Genomic DNA, 24,887 nt, shown 5'->3' with positions numbered 1-24,887 from the left:
AGAACCATACCAATGGTGAGCAAATACATATAAAAAAGATGTGGTATGATTGCCAATGAGACAATTCTCCACAAGAGAACAAATCGACACAGAAATTAACAACTACAGGTCACTCACGACACTGTACGGCCATAAACAATGAGCAAAGCCAATACCGCATAATCAGCTACAAAAAGCACCGAAATGACAATATAAAACAATTCAAACGAGAAAACTAATGGTCTTATTTATGTTAAAAAAAAATAAACCAAAAAACTAATTTGTAACACATAAATAAACGGCAAACACTGAGTTACAGGCTCCTGATATCATGTTCTCAAATCTAGATATCATCTCCCATTTAGAAAAAAAAACACGTGAAAAAATGAACCTATTATGTGTTACTCTCCTAGCTACAAAATGTATCCAAAATCAAAGATGTAGAACATATTCTATCATAATCATTTGGTAATTAATGTAATCATTACTGTCTCCTCCATGCCTGTCTTGAACATAAAAAAAATATTAAATAAATAACACTTCTAATGCTCAGATTGGTTGTCACCGTGCAACACAGTTAATAACACCATATAGGAAAAACATAGAACTCCTTTTGTCATAAAACACTGTCAAACATCCAAACATACTATCCACACTCATCTGTGTCCACACTTGTATCACTATAATAAAATAATTATTACGATGAGGTTGAATTTCCTGTCATTTATTTACCATCCACGCTCGAACGTGTCCCAGAAAAAAATTATATCTGTACATAAACCTCACTTTCAGGTATAGAGATGTGAATTTTTTTCTGAGACAAGTGCTTGTCGGACCATCCAGATGAACTTGCGGTCATCCGATGTTCTGTACTACACGAATTTTAATGTGGAAAATGAAACGGCATATATATAAAGAACACAGGTTTCCTCACTTGCTTTTCATTATATGAATGTAATTTAAAGAGAGAAAACAAGAAACCCTCTAGATTAACTCTAATCTTCATAATTTTTCGAGGATAAAGAAATCAAGATTTTGTAATTATGAAGTTGATAGCCCAAGATTATTTAGTTATTCTTAAGATAACACGTTCTCTTCATCTTACACCTGCCTCAGGTAACATTTTACATGGTCAAATTATGGGGAGTTTAAGTTGAATCAATGCCAAGATTGACTTTTACAATGGATTGTAACCACTGAAGAGTATACCACTCGCTGCATTTTAACTTGATTGTCGTATCATAAAACACTTGTGATACGACTATAACTTGCATAACAGAAGCTTGAGAAATCTACATGATCAAGTAGTTTCATTTTCATCTGGCATTCTCATTATAACTTTACCCCGGGACACATATCATAAACGTTTATTTACATATCGTGTGTATACTTATTGTAAAATCAGTGTATTGCGTGATGTGATTATTCGGACTTATTAATAACCACTTCAAAGGGTCAATTACATGAGGATTCCGAGGAATTTAAATATTTCAATACATCACGGAAGGAGTTGACTAACCTCAAAAATATTGTTTTCAAATTGTTAACATGGATAACGGAAGACAACGAGCCCATTCTGCTTCATCTCTTAAGTCTTTACATATTTACGGTCCCTCATCTAAGTGGACTAAACGACAGGCTCGAAGTACACCCGAACTTCGACTTTATATGCAACAATCAATGCTGAGTGGATTAAATACAACAGTACCTCAAAGTTTAATACCTCAGGATTTTGCCAAAACACACAAACCAAAGACACAATCATCAAAACGGGATAGATGTTGTAAAGGGAACTTCTGTCGCTCTTGTTGCTCACTCAGATTGTTTTTGGTTTTCTGGCAGTTGATATTAGGAGCAGCAATCACAGCTATGTCATTCTACTTGTACTTTTATGTGTCCGATTCATTAAAGATTAGAGACACTCCATTCTGGGCTGGAATACCGGTAGGTATACTTTATATAAATTAAAGTAAAATTTTAAGCATATTTAAAATATTTTTACTAGAAAAAAACCTGCCGGACTAGTATATCTGTATACGGAAAGGTCACCCACCACCTGTTGTAATAATCTGTCCTATATATTTCCCCGACATATTTGTGTACGTTTACATAGTTAGGGACATAATAAATGATATACAGGTAAAAAAAAAATGACACATTTTATGCATACTTTTTACACTACATGTAATCTGAAGAGATTATAGTCGGTTTAACGTACGTTTTAATTCTGTAGGAAACCGGATACAGAGCATACAAAAGCTATGAAATAAAAGTATCTGAAAATAATGATTATTCCAGAAGCCATCGTATGAGAGGGAACTCCATCGTCAGAAGGTGTTTGGTACTATTTGCTATTTGCCCTCTGTAACTTTGACAATTTCCTTGAAATTTGTTAATTGGTCCCTGATGAAGGGGGGGGGGGGGGAGGAAAACTACTAAGTTAACCAGATAATTCAGGAGAATATTATTGAAAAGGGGGGGGGGTAAAAAAATTCCGGATTAATAATTTATTCTATAATCGATTGCTTATTTGTTTTTGTACGTAAATTCATTTTTTTTCTATTTTTACCAGGACAAATTATTCATTTTAAAAATCCCCCTGTCCAGTCCAGAGAAAAATGAATGATCGGCCCCTTAGATACTTTAGTCCTACGTTTTTATACCCATTTTTTAAAGAATACTTTTGACTGAAACAATGTAAAAGTGCTGCCTCTGTTGATTATGTTGAAGAAAGAGCTCTATTTATTTGTGAACAGCAAATAAAGTTGTCCCATTTATTTACTTAGCACAATGTTTGTGTATGATTTCTAAAACAATGCATAGTCACGGATTTATGTAAATTCAATGTTATATTAATTCTGTTAATTATTGTGTTTAATATCAAATAAAACTCTTAACATATGGTATAACTTATCTCCGAGATTGAAGGCTTATTGATGTAATACAAAAACATTTCAGGACATTATTTTGCAATATCAAACATATTCATTGCGACTTATTTATACACTATTTTATATTTTTAGACAGACAAACTTAGCGTGAACATGAAAATAAAATTAGGTGGAAATGTAACATTTAACAGAATTAACTTTTTGAAAATATATGATATTATTAGTAGACTTTCTTATTTTCAACCGATTTTTATAGTTTGTCCTTATGTTCCACCACTTTCTCAAGGTTTGGGGGGAAGTTGTGCACTTACACAAACGTATTTAACCCCGCATTAAATAAATGTGCCTATCCTAAGTCAGAATCCCGTTATTCTCATATTTACACAAATGTAAAATTGACGTACGTACTGAGGCGGATTTAGGGGGGGGCAGGGGGCCCGGCCCCCCCCCCTTTTTGGGAAAAAAATTGGTTGCTTATATAGGGAATCACTGAAGCGTGACTGGAGCGGGCCCCCTCTTAGGTCAGTCAGTGGGCCCCCACTTATAAAAATTTCAAGATCCGCCACTGGATACATATGGTTAGATTCGCGCCATTTGGACTCTGTTTGGTAACTGTCTCATTGGCAATCCTATCACATATCCTTATTTCATATATTACAATAAATTGATTGGTGTCAAATTAGGAGGGGGGAGGTATGAGATCGATTTGATGTTAATTATCAGGAGAAAGCAATATGCCATGAAATACTGGTAAAGGTGTGTTCTCATTTCGCCTTAGCTGTGAATACCAGGTAAAAAAGGTAAAAAATATACTAAGGCCAGGGGCACAGGACGTTTGCGCTTTTTTACCTGTAAACGATAGGACATTTGCGCTTCAAATACTATGGACATTTGCGCTTTTAATTTTGATTCAACTGTATTAATTTGACCGGACATTTGCGCTTTTTACCTATAGTCGACTACCTGTAATCTTCATGAGAAGTAACCATTACGTAAATAAATTTAACTTAAATTTGCTATTAGTTAGTTCACATTTACACAGTCTTGGACATGGAGTTGAAAGTTATAGAGACTAGTAAAGGAAAAAAATGTATGATGGATTTTTATATCGTTTCGACAAAACCCTAAACATTGGAGACCTTTCATGGAGGTGTACCGTTAAAAATTGTAATGCAAGAATTAAAACGGACAATGAGACTTCTAATGAATATTCAGATGTTGAAGACCCAGTTGTTGAAGATATGATGGCTGAAGCACCTAAAGAACCGAGATATTCCAAATTTGCAGACTACCTGACAGAAATTATGTTACAGTTGAATCGAGATTTTCACACAATGCACAGTTTAACACGACTCATCCTGTAATTTTTATATTTTTGAAGAGCATTATTGAACAAGTCAGTTAATTATATTAAGATTCGGTACATTGATAAACAGGCTAAAAATCAAGAATTGAGAAGGAGAAACTCGATCTTTTAGCTGTACATAAACTTTTAAACATATATCAACAATGTGTCCCAAGCCCGGATAAAAGAGGAGGAAAGTCATAGATATATATATAAAAAAAGCGCAAATGTTCTTAGTAAAAAGCGCAAATGTCCATTTTTAAAAAGCGCAAATGTCCTATGTTTTGAAGCGCAAGTGTCCACAAAAAAAAAGCGCAAACGTCCCGTGCCGAAGGCCAGATGGGAATTGAGCTAAGGCGAAATGTGAATTTAGATAAAAGTATTAAATAAACAAATTAAACCTTTGTGTTTTTATAACAATTTGAACAACATGTACCATGATATACTGGTAAATACATTTTATTCGTTAGCTCGAATGAGTGTGTCTAAATATATAAAACTATTTATATATCTGGTGAACAGTACTCCTTTTGCCATTTTTTTTCATGGCAGCCCGGAAACTGAATGTATATATATGCATCACTCAATTGGATATACTGCACTCGTTGATTGGATTTGTATTTCAAATAAATCAAAGGGCACTGCTTAAGTTATTGGTAAGAAAGAAATAAAATATGTTTGAGACTGAATAGGTTTTTAAATAATACAGATATTAATATAAAATTGAAGTAGAAGACTTTCTTTTAGGTATCCATCCCCTTGTAGATTTGTTATTCCTTTCGGAATTTTTGTGTCAAAATGCATATACATAAACAAAAAAATCCGACAAAACATAAGTGCCCCTTTGTCGTGACATAACTTCCAGCGTGTTGCAAGTATCTGATAAGAAGACAAACATATGATTATTACTACACACCAGTCACGTAGAGAGTCGATAAACTTAACCATTTTGTATAGATAACCTGCAAGATTCCTTAAAACATGGCATATCGGATTCTGATAGTATAGATATTCGTTGTTACATCAAAATTACAGCTATATTATCACGGATGGGATAATTTATTGATTATATCTATAGCTGTCCGTTTTCAAGTTTTAAAATTGTAAGAAATTCTGAATATTCTATGGGAATTTGATGAAAACGTATTTGCATTTTGTTTCTTGACTTGTAATAAGAATTGAGGTTTGCAATGAATTTAAATGGTAACTAAGGAATCAAGAAGTCATGGTAATATACGATTTACAAGTTATAGTTATTGACCAAGCAAGTCGGTATATAGAAGTTAATCTGCACAGCTCAGGTGACCCTTATTAACCCGAACGACGAAGGAGTTCGGGTTAGAGGGTCACCCTGAACGTGCAGATTAACCTCTACATACCGATTTGATTGGCCAATAACTGTTTTCACACATGACGTCATTAATTTACGAGAACGTTTTAGATGTGGACGATGTTCCGCAATCCACGGATCCTATGAAAGTTCTTGTAGGCTTGTAGGGTATTAAAGAAAGGGGGAAATACGACTTGGGTAAGTTTTAAATTGATAACTTTTTTTTTTATTTAGACTTACTGTAAAATTGCGATTTAATGGTAAATTTGTTTTTAATGTTTCTGTTAAATCTATTCCCATTTTTTTTTAATAAGTGACGATTAAGACTTAGACAAATTGTATACTTTCAAATCGTATGGAAAAAAAACATAACTGAAAGGATTATTGAGCTTTTGAATTTCTTTCCCTCAATGATATGCTTTAAAAGAGAAAGATAAACCGAGGAAGATTACCTAAACTTTAAAAGTTGAATAAACAGAAAATACGTTTCTCTTTCCAATCTTTTACTCCCCCTCCCCAAAATTGCTTTGTATCTACTGTATTACTTTTTAAAAACACGTCCATCTAAATGAAGTCTGTTTGATCTCCAGCTAATCTCCCTGTTTAAAAAGAAACCGTTTACATGACCCCCTTTAAATTCGATCCAAAAATATGGTGACTAGATATTCAAAAAATTGTTATAATTTCCATTAAGTCTAAAAATAATCAAAATCAGAATTCTTTAATTCGGATATTCTTAGATACATTTCTTTTTTGGCAGAAATTACCAAAAAAAATTTAACCATCTTTCTGAATTAAAAACGCTGATTTTAGATTTATCTTGTACACAAAATATAATAATACATTTTATGTTCAAGCTAAGATGAAAAAAAAGGTTTTGGAGACCTTTCATTTTTCCTATTTTGAAACTACGATGTTTGTACAAAGTTCAACTTTGTCGTAATTTCATGGCAGATGGATGATTCGGGGGGGGGGGGGGGGGGGACAAGGGCTAACATGTCGTCACCCTAGTATTGGAGAAAGTATCGTGTTTTAACTAAAATAGTCAATATTGTTCTTGTTCTCGTTACACTCGGCGATATCTTTTTTAATTTGACAGAATAACGCCCCTTCAAAATCGAGGAACCGCCCCTAACTGTAAAAATAGATTTGACCTGTGCAGTATATCTGAGGTAGTTAATGCACACCTTAGCTGTGCATTATCCAGATTATAGTACAGTAAGAACAAAGAGATTTTACTCATGCCATGTGTTAAGTTATAGTTATTGACCAAGCAAGTCGGTATATTGGATTCAATCTGCACGGCTTGGGTGACCCTGATTAACCCGAACGACGTAGGAGTTCGGGTTAAAGGGTCACACAACCGTGTGCAGATTAAATCCAATATACCGATTTGATTGGCCAATAACTGTTTTATTCAATTCAATTCAATATTTTATTGGAAAGAGCACAATAGAGGCGTGATCCAAATACAGACAATTATAATTTTAAAACAACATATAAATGAAATAAAGATTCATGTAACAAGTCATGAGCCAATTCTATGTTTACAAATACATTATAGACTGATATTGATACCATATATAGATAGATATAGGAAGATGTGGTGTGAGTGCCAATGAGACAACTCTCCATCCAAACAACAATTCAAAAATTAAACCATTATAGGTTAAAGTACGGCCTTCAACACGGAGCCTTGGCTCACACCGAACAACAAGCTATAAAGGGCCCCAAAATAACTAGTGTAAAACCATTCAAACGGGAAAACCAACCATAGACTTATATTTCAGTATTATTATAGATTTTCGTATATATATTTACTTAAAACACACAATACAAGATATGTATATATATATATATATGTATATGCACAAACTACTGTAAAAGATTATTATCTGATGAAACGGTATGGTGGTCTCTCAAATCAAGAGCTTCTTCAATATACATACAAATAGATTTTAATTCCTTTTCAGACATAGGATTTAACATTTTGGTAAAATTTTTATCCAAATTATTTGAATTAATATCATTTATTTTATATTTAGATCTAATGTTTTTATATTGCGGACATTCAATCAAGAAATGAATCTCATTTTCTATTTTTTCTGTGCAAAATTTACAAAATCTCTCATTAGATGGTATTTTTGGTCTTGCATACCTCCCAGTTTCTATTGCTAATGAGTGTGCACTTATTCTTAATTTAGTGAGTTTTTTTCTAAGGTATTTATGGGAATATTAAAATTTTAAAAATATTCTTGTTGTTTAAATTTAGTATAAATTTTACTAAAAAATAAAAGTTTACCACAGTTTCCATCTTTTATCTTAGAAAGTTCAAAAATAATTTTATTTTTGTAGAAATCTTCTAGTTTCTGTTTGAAATTAATATTACAATGCTTGTTAAAGGATATTCCAATATATTTCATTAATTCAGATAGTTTATAAGACCATGAATTTTCTTTATTTGTGAGAGTTTACCCATGACGCCATCAATTTACGTGAACGTTTTATAAATATGCAAACGATATTCCGCAACCCACGGCTCCTGGGAAAGTGTCTAGTATGTCTAGTATGTATTATCTTAATATGTATGTATATATTGTCCTCTTGTACACAAGTATGTGTCTGAGGTTATGAATTATGAATAAAATCTTGAAAGTAGAGTAAAGAAAGGGGGAACACGCCTTAATGTAGTGGGAGGTTGGTAAGTTTTAAATTATTATTATTTTTTATATTAGGCTTTAATTTTCCTAAATTGTTACATTATTTGCGATTTAATTATATTTTATTCCTATCGTTTCTATTAAATTTATTTCTTTTTTTTTTTTGGCAATCAGTGACTATTAATACTAGACATTTGTACTTTCAAATCGGTGTAATTGAGTAAAGATTAATTGCTTTTCTTTCCTTAATGATATGCTTTGAGAAAGATGAACCGAGGAAGATGTTAGTATATAAATTTAAAATGTTAAATAAACAGAAACAACGATTCTCTTTCCAATCTTAAATACATGTTTTTTGGGGCAGAATCTACAAAAATCGTTATTATCTGGTTTGACTTTAAAACACTGATTTAAGATTTACATTGTGTACACACAATAAAATAAAATATTTTATGTCCGAGTTTAGATAATTCAAAGCTCCGCCCGTGCGGGGGTTTTCGAATCCAATATTAATTGATTAGGACTATCAGTTTTCCTATTAAAGGTTAGTTGTTTTCTCCGGGCATTCCTTTCCCTCTACCTGTAAAAACTGGGCGCCACGAAATAGCCAAAATGTGGCGCTTCAAAGTGACGTTAAAACACCAACAATCCAGTCAATCCATCATTTTTGTTTTTGAAACTACGATGTTTGTACAAAGTGTTTAATTGATCTACTTTTTTGTAACTTCAAGTCAGATGGCGGATTATTTTTTTTGGGGGGTGGGCGAATAGGTTGTTCATCCTTGAATTAGACAACGTAACATTTTTAGTCTCGCTACAATCGTTGATATTTTTTTAATTCTATAGAATGCATGTAACACCCCTTTCAGAATCCAGGAAACGCCCCTAAAGGTAAAAATAGATTTGAACTGTGCAGTATATCTGAGGTAATTAATGCACACCTTAGCTGTGCATTATTCAGATTAAAGCACAGTAAGAACAAAGAGATTTTACCCATGTCATGTGTTAACTATAAAAATCTATTATCTATAAACTATGGAATTGTATACTAGTAGCCTGTCATCCTGGCACAGCACTATCAAGCAGTGATCGATCAATGCAGTATCTCGGAATTGGGATATTTTCTAAAAAAAAATTGGCGTTTTCTGTAGATAAAAAGATTGTTTCAAAGACAAATTTAGGAAGTTCAAAACACTACATTAATACGTCATACCACAAATATTTCCGACTTTGTATGGTTTCAGATGAGTTGCGGCTCGATTAATGAAATCAGTCCCTTTCTTTAGTAGAAGAGATACCAGATCTGGAGAACAACTCAAAATTGAACTTGAACAACTCATTTTTTTTAACAATAACACAAAGCATGCACAGTAACTTGGCACTAGATGTTGCAATATCAATATAGGAGATTTTGTTCATCTTCACACTGCCGGTTGGTCCTGAAATGTTATCTAACAATTTGTCGTGTTAATCTTTTATGTAAAATTTATATATTTGCAGTACACTTCATGCATGTATCTGTCAATTGCTGTCTTTTCCATCTGTAATTATTTCCTGAAGGCATGTTTTTCAACATTTATAAAAAAAAAAATAAGGACATCATGCATGATTGCCAATAAGACAACTATCAACCACTGTTACAGTTAATTGACGCACGACCTTCAATAATGCAAACAGCCCCTAATACTGTTCAGTTGACTATAATATCCCCGACATGAAAAATGAGAAAAAATTCAAACGAAAAACTAACGGCTTTATTTATAACTAAACATTTTACGAAAAATATATGTGACCGACATGACTGTCAAGTACGCACGTGTATACACCTTAGAATAACGATATTGTCTTCTAGTCTCTATTGTTGAATCTAACAGCTAGCTACACGGTTCTAGTTTATAATATTGTATCTTACGTTTAACTACGTATGATTGTATGTTAAGAATATGAAACAAATCGCCGTAAGGATCTGGGTGTTTCTATATAACATTATAGTCATATCCACATTGTAGTTTAACCATTTTGATTAAGTTATTAAAATACTATATCTGTATTGTAGATAAAACAAAATGAGTTTCTGTTTTGTAGATATGAATAAATGCAGGCCATGTGCAATCTTCATAACAAATCTGTTAGTCTCAATTGACTGAAAACAGAACTCGAACTAGAAGTAAATTTCTTTTCAGATAATTTGTCTGATACTTACCATAGAACCATAGGGGTTTGACCTTTCTAAACAATAAACTTTTGAGCAGGCAATTTGAACGCAAACCTTGGCGCCTATAAAATGTAGTTTAATGTCTTATATAATTATGTTGTGTTAACACTTTGTATAAGTTCCTACTGAAAAAGGGCGATGGGTTTGTTTGCCTGGAAATACCTTTCCTTCCCCGCATTTTCTTCGTTAATGTTGAAACATATATATATGAACCAACTGACTGCTGAATTGCTGCTCGCGTATTAGCTTTTACTATAATTTATATCTGTCATCGCATGAGAAAACATGAATCTAAAAAGGAATCAGTAAGAATGATGCTACGATCGTAGTACGATTCGAAGTTTTACTTCTAATCTCTTGCAAGAACAACAACTGATGCGTACAGATGTGGATGCTTTCAACTGAATGAGACAACTGTCCGCCGAGTCTAAAGGACGACGATTTACATATACTTAAACAATGAACAAAACTGATACTGTACACTAAACTATAAAAGGCCCCGCTATGAAAAAACGTGAACAATAAAAAGATGAAACCAACAGACCAAATCGACTAGTTTATCCTAAAAAAATCATTCATGTCCAGTGCACGATGATTAATCAATATTGTAGACATCGCAATATCTGCAATGTTAACACGATATTGTGTCAACATTGTTTACATTGTTTGAACCCTTATATATTGTTTACATCGTTGACATCGTTAACATCGCGATGTATACAATCTAGAAAATATATTGTGTTTACATTGTTTACATCGCGATGTATACAATGTTAACACGATGTTGTATCAACATCGTATACATTGTTTTAATCCTTATATATTGTTTACATCGTTGACATCGTTAACATCGCGATGTATACAATGTTAACACGATGTTGTGTCAACATCGTATACATTGTTTGAACCCTTATACAGTGTTTACATCGTTGACATCGTTAACATCGCGATGTATACAATGTTAACACGATGTTGTGTCAACATCGTATATATTTTTTGAACCCTTATATATTGTTTGCCGATTGTTGACATCGTTAACATCGCGATGTATACAATGTTAACACGATGTTGTGTCAACATCGTTTACATTATCTTAACTCTTATATATTGATAACATCGTTGACATCGTAAACATCGTGATGTATACAATGTTAAAAAGATTTTGTGTGTACATAGTTTACATCGCCATATAAACTATGTTGACACTATTTTGTGTCAAATTGGAGCTATAACATCACATTTTTTTTTAAAAGATATTGTTAAAAAAAAACATAAAAATGCAAACTGTATACATGTAATCGACAAACTTCATTGAATAATTATTATATAAATGAATAAAAAAACTTTTTTTTTATATTGTCAACATCACAATGTATACGATGTGAACGATGTAGATACAAAGGTATAGACTTGGTACACATTATTTATACGATGTTGACGATGTAAATGATGTATAAACGATATTATCAACATCACGATGTTAACGATGTAACCAGAAAGTTATAGAGTCGATATACAACATAAACACGATGTTGACACGATATTGTCTACATTGCAATGTATACGTTTGAACGATGTAAACACAAAGGTAAAGACTTGGTTCACAACATCTATATGATGTTGACGATGTAAAACCGATTTTGTCAACATCACGATGTATACGATGTGAACGATGTATACAGAAAGGTATGGACTCTATATTCAACATAAACACGATGTTGACACGATATTGTCAACATTGCGATGTATACAATGTGAATGATGTAAACACAAAGGTAAAGACTTGGTTCACAACATCTATACGATGTTGACGATGTAAAAACGATATTGTCAACATCACAATGTATACGATGTGAACGATGTAAACAGAAAGGTTTTGACTCTATATTCAACATAAAAACGATGTTGACACGATTTTGTTAACATCACGATGTATACGATGTGAACGATGTAAACACAAAGATTAAGACTTGGTTCACAACATTTATACAATGTTGACAATGTAAAAACGATATTATCAACATCACAATGTATACGATGTGAACGATGTAAACACAAAAGTAAAGACTTGGTTCACAACATCTATACAATGTTGACAGAAAGTTATAGGTCGATATACAACATGAACACGATGTTGACACGACATTGTCAACATTACGAATATACGGTGTGAACAATGTAAACACAAAGTTACAGAACATAAAGATAGGATACAATGTTAACACAATAACGACACTATTAAGTTGACATTGCGATGTTGACAATATCGACAAAACATCGTGCACTGGACATTATGGAAGCTTATAATAGTCACGAGTTGAACAGTTCTCAGCTCAACTTGTTGACATAAATAAGTGGTAAAGTTGCATTATATCCAACCTTGTGTACTTGGTAGTGTGTACTTGTTTAGTTATTTTCTAAACTTTCCGACTTTCAGAAAGTGTACTTGTTAACTTCTTCTGAACAAGTTGACTTTGACAAAGTGAACAAAAAGTATAGACTCTCCTTGTGTGCATGGTCTTTGTTCACTTATACCATACAACTAGTGTGCTAGTCGCATTGCAACATATCTTGTATACTTCATTTTGTCACTTGTTTAGTTGTTTTCTTAACTTTCCGACTTTCAGAAAGTGCACTTGTTAACTTCATCTGAACAAGTTTATATCAACAAAGTAAACAAAATGTTTATTCTCATCTTGTGGTGTTGTTTTTGTTCACTTTCCTTGCTAATAATGTTTACTTGTCGAGTTGTCTCTCACCTTTCTCATTTACTAAAAGTATACTTGTTTTGTTTGTATCTAACTAAGTGTACTTTTCACAAATACAATTGCTTTGGGAATATTGCAAGTTTATTTGTTGAAAGTCAAGATCAAAGGTGACCATGCATGAATCCATGTTTAATCAGGACAGGGGCATATAAAATGTGCAGCGGGTTTAAACGTTTTGACCGGCATATCAACCTTCATCCTAACGCGAGACAGTAGTTTAAAATATAACATATCATAATGAAATGCATATAACTTCAACGTCTGCAATTTAGAGTGCTACTGTTAAAGTATAAATTTTTGTTTTCAGCATATCCGGCAAAAAGCCACAAAGATTTAATTTTTGAATAAACTATCAAACATAGGTTAATTTGAATCCTTTTGACCACAAAATGGATCAATTTCAAACGGGCCAAAAATCAATTAAAACCTAATATATGTATTATTAAACTTAAACATTATGCTTATTACCAATAAAAAGATTATCAAGTTCGAAATTTGGGAGTGTCTATGTTACCGTTCTTGGGTTATGGCCATTTATAAATATAAAAAATGCTAAATCTGCCGTTTCTATTCTCTATATTTAGTTGCCTCAACCAAATCTTATAAAACTTATATAAAATGCTTTAATATTACCATAAAACACAGATCAAGTTCGAAATTGGGGGTCACACTTAAACTGTTCCTGAGTAATGCCTCTTTTATAAAAAAAATTAATAAAAAAAATATATATATTTCCAGGCGGGGGCATCTGTGGCCAATGGAAACATTCTTTAATTTGTTTCTAAACGCCTTTTTAAAGATATAGAGTTGATTTTTGGTATGTGAGTCTACTGTGTTGAGTTACAGATCGAGTTTACGTTTCGTTGTGCTCCTCTGATTTTTGCCGAAATTTGGGGCTTTGGACATTGAAAATTTCTGGAAAAAAACAGTTAACCAGACTTTTTTCTAAACGCCTCCAGATATCCAGATATTGGGCAATGTTTGGGATGCGATTCCACTATGATGGGTAACAGATCGAGTTAACGTTTCGTTCTGCTCTGTTATTTTTTGCCGAAATTAGCTATATATATACGTTGGTGACCTTCTGTTGTTGTTTTTTTATTTGGTCGGGTTGTTGTCTCTTTGAAACATTCCCCATTTCCATTCTCAATTTTATTGACGGTTTGTGAGTATTAGATACACCATGAGGGCGTTGTTATCCCGAGTTGGTATATCTAATGTATACCTAAATATTATAATCAATGTAAATGATAGATTTCTATAATGCAAGAGGGGGCTGGTCTTTAAGCAATTTTGTCCTCATTTTATTGGAAAACATGATAAATGCAGGTTATTCAATTACATTTAACGACATTCTTGTGTTAGTAGTATATAATAATGACATAAAAAATCATAATATTATAAAGGATATATTTTTTAACTCTTGTGTAAAATAATGATATAAATATACGAATATATGATAGGATTGCCAATGAGACGATTTTCAAAGTGGCGCACTGCGAAGTCATCTAAAATGACCCGAAATGACTTGAGTAAAACATATGAGACGGGACAAACCAACGGCCAGATTTATACCAACAAAAGTGCATACACTAAAATGTCTCTTCTTATTTACTAGCCATTGACATTATGTTGATAGTCCTAACAAGAAAGTCTTACTACAACTATTACGTAAACTTAACACGATTCAAAAAAATGAGGTCAAGGCCATATAAACCAAACAAGAAATACATGTACACCTTACAATCAATCAATACACTAAACATAGTTGACCTATTGCTTACATTTTCTTAGAAACAGACTTAACTAAGAAAACTAAACATTGACCAATGAACCATGAAAATGAGGTCTAGGTCAGAAGAACCAGACAGTCATGTCCAGCTTAAAATCCTTACATGCACCAAATATCGTTGACCTATAATTGCATATAGTCTTATAAAAAAAAAGACCAAAAATCAAAAACTTAACTTTGACCACTGAACCACCGTCGGAAAATAAGATCAAGGATAGAGTACACCGGTCAGTTGGACATGTACGCCTTACAATCAAACCATACACCAAATATAGTAGACTATTGCATACAGTAGAAACAGTCCAAAACACAAACACTTTACTATAATCATTGAACGATGAAAATGAGGTCAAGGTCAGACGACACCTCACAATCATTACATACACCAAATATACTACACCTACTGTTTATAGTATCTGAGATATGGACTTGACCACCAAAACTTAACCTTGTTCAATGATCCCTGAAAACTGTGTGACGGGCATGAGGACCTTGCAAGGTACTCGCATAACAAATATAGTTACCGTATTACTCATAACAAGAGAGAAATTAACATTACCAAAAATCTTAACTTTTTTTCAAGTAGTCACAAAACAATAAAAATATTAAAGGTCAAGAACAATGGACACGTGACAGACGGCAACTTTGTAACATAAGGCATCTATTTACAAAGTATGAAGCACTCAAGTTTTCCACCTAAAACATATAGCTTTTGAAAAGTTATCTTACATCGCCGCCGCCGTAGCAGACGCCGATGCCGGATCACTTTCCCTAAGTCGAGCTTTAAGCGATAAAAGTCGCAGGCTCGAAAAAACGAAAAACGAAAAAAGGTGCGAGTCAAGGCTCCACTTTGGATGTGTACTTTGAACTATATTTGCCTATATTTAATAATTTAACCGTTTAGGTCTTGGACGCACGGTGTGTTGATTCATTGGCAATCATACCAACACATACATAAGTTTACATTGATGCATATTCTTTTAATATTTACATTTTTTTTTGTTTGGAATATAATCTTAAAATTCATCTTGAAAAATAGTGGAAAACAGTTCAATATTTGACCAGAGGGTCGACTAAAGACGGTCAGTCTTGAGATTTCCAGGTACCAAGAGGACATTTTTGAAGCAAAGCACAACATGTTATCGTTTTTTCAGTACGTGTTCTCATTAAAAAATGAAGCTATTTACATCAGTAACCCATTCAATAAGCTCTAACCTCATCAAATCGATAGAAATGGTTCAAATAAAGGAAAATGCAACTTTTAAATTTATTTCATCCTCATAACATGAAATGGGTGGTCTTGGATATATATTTCAAATCATATCTGATATGGATACCTTTCAATTTTCACACTAAACTAAAAATGAAATTAAACTTTCATAATAAGGTAATCTAAATTCCAACAATTCGTATTGATCATTATAAAAAACTTATTTACTCAGTATTGCGTAGCAGCACGTCATTGAGCAACCTCATGGTTTTTAGCGAAATTGCAAGAAATCTTAAATTGAAAATAAATACAAATCTGTTCAGAAATTTCAAGGAGTAAAAATCATTTTGATACACTTCAATTATTGGGGTCCTTGCCGTTTCGGAATTAGGGACAATCAAGCGGTGAAAATTAGTTTTCGGGTTTCCAGACAGTTCCCTATGTTTAAGTGTATTGCTTTCTTTAAAATTGTACCTAAAAAGGTTCTGAAATCTAATTTACTCGAAATTGCGCAACAACCAATTGAAAAATAAAAATGCAATGGGAATTAGTTTAAAGACTCGAATTGCTAAGGGTTATTTTATTATGATGTTGGGCCCCGTTTGAAATTGGTCCACTTTGAGGTCAAAAGGGTCCAAAAATTAAACTTTGTTTGATAGTTTATTCAAAAATTGAATCTTTGTGGCTTTTTACCGGATATGCTAAATCTAACACAAAAAATTATACTTTAACAGTAACACTGACTCGCGTTAGGTTGAAGGTTGGCACGCCGGTCAAAACGTTTAAACCCGCTGCACATTTTATATGCCCCTGTCCTGATTAGACACGGATTCTTGCATGGTTACCTTTGATCTTGACTTTCAACAAATAAACTTGCAATGTTTCCAAAGCAAGTGTATTTGTGAAAAGTACACTTAGTTAGATACAAACAAAACAAGTATACTTTTAGTAAATGAGAAAGGTGAGAAACAACTCGATAAGTAAACCTTTTTAGCAAGGAAAGTCAACAAAAATAACTTCACAAGATGAGAATAAACATTTTGTTCACCTTGTTGATATAAACTTGTTCAGAAGAAGTTAACAAGTGCACTTTCTGAAAGTCGGAGAGTTTAGAAAACAACTAAACAAGTACACAAAATGAAGTATACAAGATGTGTTGCAATGCTAGTATCAGACAAGTTTAATGTTACAAGTGAACAAAGACCATGTACACAAGGCGAGTCTATACTTTTTTGTTCACTTTGTCAAAGTCAACTTGTTCAGAAGAAGTTAACAAGTACACTTTCTGAAAGTCGGAATGTTTAGAAAATAACTAAAAAAAGTATACCCAATCAAGTTAACAAGGTTGGATATAATGCAACATTACCACTTATTTATGTCAACAAGTTGAGCTGAGAACTGTTCAACTCGTGACTATTATAAGCTTCCATAGGACATACTTCAAAGCTATATGCTGTTACGTCAACTTCCCAGGTTTAAATTTAGAGTTGGTTTATCGACTTCAACTTTCCAGGTTCAAATTTAGAGTTGGTTTATCGCTAACAGACTGGATATATATCCCCTGCTTCTTTTGCGTGCATACACCTGTAACTCCATGGTATTCCTTTTTATTTTTCGTTATTTTTTTATTTAAAGTTGACGTTACAGCAAGTAGCTTTAGAGCAGACTGTGAAAAAAATGGAAAAATATTACATCCTCATTTCTAGACTGCTCAAAGTAAAATAAAACACAACAAAAAGACTAAAACTAAATAGACCGCAATTTATTTAATAGCAAAATTTAAAAATCATGTTTTCACATAATTAATCATCTCCGACGGATTTCGTGTAAAGACGTCATAAACAGCCCGAGACAACCATGACCTTGTGCATTGCCGAACTTCGTATTGATAAGATGTAGGACAATGAGTGTTCAAGTCTGTAAACCAATGTAGTTTCAATTTATTATAATGTAATTGAAGCTAGTACTAATAAAGACAACATTCAAAGATCGTACGTTCTACAGTGTTAAATTGATAATCTTTTCAAATGATCAATAACTTTACGGGCTCTACAAGCACAACACCATTGAAAAACGAAAAACAAACTTGAAGGCATGTCGTTCACATAGGTATCTATGCATCATCATCATCATTGTAGACTATCATTATTGTTTACAGTTTCTCACTATCTTATTTGGTATTTGCATAAAACACAAAATAGTGCTAACAAAACAGTCGTCATTAAAGGTCAGTCACTCCGATCTACTTATTTTTTTTTACCTGATTGCAGATATTGTCTTGTTGATAAATTCTGTAAGTTAAAGTTTCTATCTGACTCTTATTATTTACAAGATAGTGACAATCGTCATTAAAGATTGATTGATTTTTAGTTGCTTAACGTTCAGTGGCAAATACTCCATGCATGTTCGGGACGAGAACATGTTAACAGTAAATACAATAGGTAGGTCTTGTAATAAAAGAGGCCATCTGGGATGATGGTCGGGGAAATTTGGATTGCCAGTGTTTATTGAATAGGGTCAGAAGTTTGCCTTGCAACAGGACACTTACGGACCCCTCAAAGAGTTCTTGCAAGTGTTCTTAGTGTACATGCAAAGAGCGTGGCACTCTCTTTACACGATGCATCGGATTTAACGTAATCGGATCGGACGTGGCTTCAAACTTGATATATCCCGCACAGTCAAACGGACGCCCAACTTTGGCAAACGTTTTACTGCCTGTCGGAAGAAGACCAAGTGACCATACATGTATTTCTATTCCCCAGTCACTGTTGGGGTCGTCATTAAAGAGCAATAACTTCCATTACCAGTAGACTGAAGAGTTATACCATAATCCTTATTTGTAGATCTTGTCTTCCTGTTCAATTTTGCTATTAAAAGTTCTATCTATATTTATTGTTGTTTTAAAGAGTTGATACACAATGGATAAAACGATGGGTATAATTCGTCGTAAAAGGGCAATAACTCTATAGGGAGAATCTATGAACTGAATCGTTCCTACATACATTGCCATGTCCTGAAAGGGGGATACAAGACTTAGATATACATGTATGAATGGGGTGTTTATGAAATCTATGCAGCGCATCTGTATCCAATATCCCATGTTGCCTGAGCCCCATTCCCGAATGAATTCAGGAAATATATACAGCATTAGAATCAGTCGAAGGAACTTCATCATCAAAAACATCTCCTTCCACGTAAAATTTTCATTTCAAAGTGATTAGTAATCTAACCGAAATGACAATAATCTAGCAAAAGGACAAATATTTCTTATTATATATTGTCTATTTAAAGTCAGTTCCGTTTTACAATTTTTGAAGCTATAATAACATACACATACACACATAATCAAACGTAAACACACTAACATATGGAATGTTAAACTATTTTATAGTACGACTTTTAACTTCTTCATTTCAAAAGAAAATAGATATAGAGTAAACTTCAATGAACCAGCAAATGCACAGATAAATAAAAACTTGTTTAGTCAAGACATCAGAAGAATATGTATTATATTTAGATCTATTCAGGACCTCTGAATGGCCTGTACGTATATGAGCGTACTATTATATCCGTAGTATAGTCATATCTATAAGCTAAAAACTTATGTATATTACAAAATGTACTTATCTTAACAATAATAGAAATACATATGCATATGGTTGTCGATGTTCTTTGGTAAGTATAAAAAAAATGTGGAATTAAATAGTTTTCGTGCATTTTCAATACGTTATCTATTTGTTGTCTCTTTCAGTTATTTGTAGCAGGTGCACTAGGGATATACGTTTGTGCAAATGACTATGAAAACTACATAGGTAGCTCGAAAAACTTTGCATTAAAGGTAGGAATTACATCTAAAAAAGTAGATTTATAAAATATGAAGCGTTACACATTTAAAGAAATGAAAATGAAAAAAAATAAAATATGAACGTTAAAACAACTGGGCCACCTAATACAGAATGCTATTTAAAGCTAGTTATAAAAAATACGGGTTTAATTATGTCCTCTTACGCACAGGCATTTGTCTCAGAATTTTTTTCCCTATATACCTTAATATATCAAGGTATGATATAGTTTTTTTTTTAGACAAGTGCCTGTGCTCTTACGAATGGCATTTGATAGAAAAGAGAGGTTTTGTATCAAATAAGCCAAGTAGGTTATCGTTATAAAATTCTAAACATAGATTTCTCATGTGTTTGTCCATGATGTGTTAGCGTTTATTGTCTACACAAAGTCCAAAACAACCTGTACAATCCTCGTGCGGAGTCATTTAAGTCGAATGCCTACTAGAAGGTGTACTTGAATAATTATAAAAATTATAAAAATAAGAAGATGTTGTATGATTGCCAATGAGACAACTCTCGAGATCAAATGACACGGAAATTAACAACTACATGTTAACCGTTGAAGGAGTCCATATTATTATTGCTAGTTTTAACTATCTTTATTAATATATTTGTTTTAGGGAAATCATTGCTATCACTGCATGCTATAACTATATATCTTAGGTTATCTTAAGTAAAAACTTTCAGTTGCCATTAACAAGAATTCACCTACTAACTGCAAACAAAGTGGTTTACTTATATGTATAAGATGAGAAATGTTGCCCTTCATTTTGCCATACATAGTAAGACAATATGACATCTGATTACAAAGTTAGTTATTTTCAATATTATTTTTATAACATAAGTATACTAATAGCAAAACACATAGAATACAGTATAGATATATTTGCAAAAAGATTGTAGCACATTTTGTGTAAGATGTTAGATTTGTCTCGGTTAAGTAAGATTTTAAATTGGTAAATTAGTTATGATTACATCCTATAATATAAAAATCTTCAAGTTTCAAATGAGCACAGAGGAGGTGATATTTTAGATCACTATTCTCATTTCTTAAATACTTTTAAAAAACAAATATTGATTGAAATGAGATGTGATAAGTAATATTGAAGGCAAATGTTGATGGTACTGACACGAATTCAGTTTGCAGCGAGAAACACAAACATTCTACTAGTAATTCTGAATCAACGCAGACTTGGGAAAGAGAAATAACTCTATTTAAAAAAAACACATCCAAACATCAACTTTTCAAATGTTTTTTCCAGGATTTTCGATATTTCTCGAAATTAAAAGACATTTCTTATCATTTTCCACGATTATGTCCAGTGCAATTACTAATATTTAGTGTCTCATTGACTAAAACAAACCTCAAAATGTCGGAGTATGCGCTAAGTAAAGTTGTATGGAGAATTTGATTACGCTGTTATTTACAAAGCCAAAGTAGCACGTCATATTATATTTAGTTTTTAAATTTGGAGATGCAAGGATTTGAATTGTAAGTCTTACTATAAAAATCCTTGGGAGATATAAGTGTTAATTGCAAATCATTGGTAGTTCTTTTTAGTATACTTATTTCCATCATTTTTTTTAATTTGGAAATAAAAAAAAGCTAGCCCTCGAACATAAGACCTTCAGTTAGCACAGATTACCTGTCGGGTTTTAAAGCAATGAAATCAGATTAAATTGACCATTATTTAAAGATAGTAGTTTTCTCGAATTTTAATAAGATAAGCAAAGCAGTTATTGTCTTTTTATTTATTTTCAGGGATGCTGTTTTGTTCTTACGGTAATCTGCATATTTGTTTGCCTGGTTGCCAGTACATTCCCTCTCATTCATATTGTGAAAATGTACAAATACCACCATTGTGAAAATCTGAATAATGACTGTCTGTGTTACGGATCTCCAGATCCTCTATCCAGAATATTCACGTACCGAGAACTCGGCAACTGTGACACATTATATTGTTTGGTTAAGATATTCTTTATTGTAGAAAGTGGATTGTGTGCTTTAGGAAGTGGCATATCTTTTTGGTTTGCAATTTTACTTTGGAAATCGAAATATGGGGGGATATTCTCTGGAATAAGATACTCCTTCAGTTCGCACACAAATGGAAATATCGATCATGTTTGATAAAAGTCTTACTATGAATAGTATATCAGATTAATACAATCTAGTCATTAAGTTTGAAAATAAGACTGCACCGATGAACCAACAACATAAGGGGATACACATGTCTGTTTGTATTCAATCTTCTTTACAGTAGGATTTAACAATTGCTATCTATACTGAAACATTGTACCGGATAGTTTAGTTTGAACAGTATTTCACAATGTAAATCATTTCTAAGTAAATCAGTAATCGACAGAACGGTTATTAATGGGCACAATTGTAAGAAAAAATATACCTTATTTTTCAGTATATAAACTTTATTCTTGTTTGGTGTGTGCATGAGCTCAATGTTTACGAGACACTCGCGCGGCAACCAAAAAAAAACCATAATTATATAAAGACATCACGTTAATCGAATGAATTGTCAGTGGATTAAATCATTTACATACCTTGCCCAACATTTGTTTAGATACATGAATACACGTATTTTTCCGGACAAAAGACAAGGCCTGATACCAGCAATAAATCTCGACGATAAAACCATAAAAATAGCGACAACCATCGGAGTGATTCGTAATAGACACATGTACATTATGACTTGGTTAACATAATTTTGAAATAACTCAACCTCTTTTACCCCAAGCACAAAGAAAGGTTGACATAATAATTATTGTAACTTCCGAGACAAATGCCAAAATAAATTTCCAGAGAAGGGACCCAATTTTATACGTAAATTGCAGGTAATGGTAAACATAATTAGATATAAACTTCTCACTGATTACAATCCATATTTAAGAATATATAGTGATAGCAAGGTTAAATTGAACGGTGTTAAATCGATGTAAATAGATTAACATAAAAATTGTTTCACAGATTTCTCGCAAATCAAAACATTTTTGATATACTTTGCGGGTAACAATAACTGCAGGTTACAACAGAAAATGATATTATTGTTACCTGCAATTTCCGTATGAAATTGGGTCCCTCTCTGTAAATACATCTCAGCCAAAGTATATATTGGTAGTAACAATAATTATTTGTTAACCGTATATCCAGCGGCCCAGTTTAGGAAATATAAGTCAACCGGAATATCCCAATTGCGCATCCAACAGTTAAACGTTTCTTCATCTTTCAGACCATGAGGAGTCCCCCAAGAGATTGTTACAAACTAAAAGTTCTGTCCCTGTACATTATACCCTCTTTTCCAGTGGGTGGTTTAAATTCCTTGTCGACCCATTTTGCAGAATCTATCTTTTTAATATATCGTTAATTCAGTTTAGACTGGGAAATGGATCAAATATTTGCCACATGACGTTCGCGAAACAATCAATTATCTTCATCGACAAATGAAATAATAAATGCATAGTCAGCCTCATGCACACATTTAGGTTGTTCGTTCTTGATTTACAGCCTATGTCGTAGGAAAATTTCGAAACTATTAACTTTATTCGAGCTGGAATATCATGGCAACTCGTCATACTGTATAATAATTACAACCACATTGTCATTTACATATAAAATAAGAAGATGTAGTATGATTGCCAAAGAAACAATTGTTTATTGACATAAGCTCTCTTTCGTGTTTTATTAATTTTAGATTTTAAGTTTCCGAGTTATGAGGTTTTATTCATTAAAAAGGGTGATTTTCCAGTTTTACGACAATAACACAAAAAAATCATGGAAATTTGGTAAATTGCTTATATCTATACTGACAAAGCTCCCTTTCGATTATTATAAATTTTAGATTTTACGTTTCCGAGTTATGGATTTTATTCATAAAAAGGGGTGATATTCCAGATTTCGGACAATATCTTTAAAATTCTGTTAGTAGTTTTCATAAAACTTTCGCGACTGATTTATATCTTTTAAGATAACCTCTCTTTGGTTTTTCGTAAATTTTGAAATGACATTGAGAAGTTATTGATCTTCATCCTTTTAAAAAGTGACGGGCGTATCATCAAGGATGGCGCAGCGGTTTATTAACAAGTGATTGAATTATCATTGATAGTCCTAGATATAAAAGTTTACTTCAACTATCACATAAACTTTAAAACATGATCCAAGAAAATGAGCTCAAAGTCATATAAACCAAACAATAACTACATGTACATCTTACAATCATTCAATACTGTAACACTAAATTTAGTTTACCTTTTTACTTATAGTTTCTAGGAAACAGACTTAACCAAGAAAACTAAACATTGACCAATTAATCATGAAAACGAGTTCAAGGTCAGATGAACCATGCCAGGCAGACGTGTACAGCTTACAATTCTTCCATACAACAAACATAGTTGACCTATTGCTTATAGTTTAAGAAAACAGACCAAAACACTAGCTTAACATTGAGCAATGAACCGTGAAATGAGGTCAAGGTCAAATAAAACCTAAGAGACTGTCATGTACATTATACAATATTTCCATACACCAAACATAGTTGACCTATAGCATACAGTATAAGAAAAACAAACCAAAACACACAAACTTAACTATAACCACTGAACCATCAAAACGAGGTCAAGGTCAGATGACACATGCCAGCTAGACATGTACACATTAGTCCTTCCATACACCAAATATAGGAGACCTATTGCTTATACATGTAGTATCTGAATTATGAACTTGACCACAAACACATAACCTTGTTCACTGATCCATGGAATGAGGTCGAGGTCAAGTGAAAACTGTCTGACGGGCACGAGCACCTTGCAAGGTACGCACATACCAAATATAAGTTATCCTTTTACT

At 32.8% G+C, this 24,887-nt stretch overlaps 1 protein-coding gene across 1 annotated transcript; it reads left to right on the top strand.

Moving 5' to 3' along the window:
• The first annotated feature begins 1,140 nt into the window (after positions 1 to 1,140).
• LOC134725602 (sarcospan-like) lies at positions 1,141 to 23,455 on the top strand. The gene is made up of 3 exons (XM_063589552.1): positions 1,141 to 1,923; positions 19,942 to 20,028; positions 21,795 to 23,455. Exons 1-3 carry the CDS (start codon positions 1,528 to 1,530, stop codon positions 22,158 to 22,160), a joined length of 849 nt encoding a protein of 282 aa, XP_063445622.1. The 5' UTR covers positions 1,141 to 1,527; the 3' UTR covers positions 22,161 to 23,455.
• Positions 23,456 to 24,887: the final 1,432 nt, after the last annotated feature.

The sequence above is a fragment of the Mytilus trossulus genome, chromosome 1 (assembly GCF_036588685.1).
Source record: "Mytilus trossulus isolate FHL-02 chromosome 1, PNRI_Mtr1.1.1.hap1, whole genome shotgun sequence".
Taxonomy (NCBI): domain Eukaryota; kingdom Metazoa; phylum Mollusca; class Bivalvia; order Mytilida; family Mytilidae; genus Mytilus; species Mytilus trossulus.
This window is presented reverse-complemented; position numbering and strand designations above follow the sequence as displayed.

Excerpts from the sequence above, each read along its gene's own strand:
- LOC134725602 (XM_063589552.1), top strand. The coding sequence starts at position 1,528 with ATGGATAACGGAAGACAACGAGCCCATTCTGCTTCATCTCTTAAGTCT. Across the intron at positions 1,924-19,941 it reads CATTCTGGGCTGGAATACCG|TTATTTGTAGCAGGTGCACT; the intron begins GTAGGTATACTT and ends TGTCTCTTTCAG. Across the intron at positions 20,029-21,794 it reads CGAAAAACTTTGCATTAAAG|GGATGCTGTTTTGTTCTTAC; the intron begins GTAGGAATTACA and ends ATTTATTTTCAG.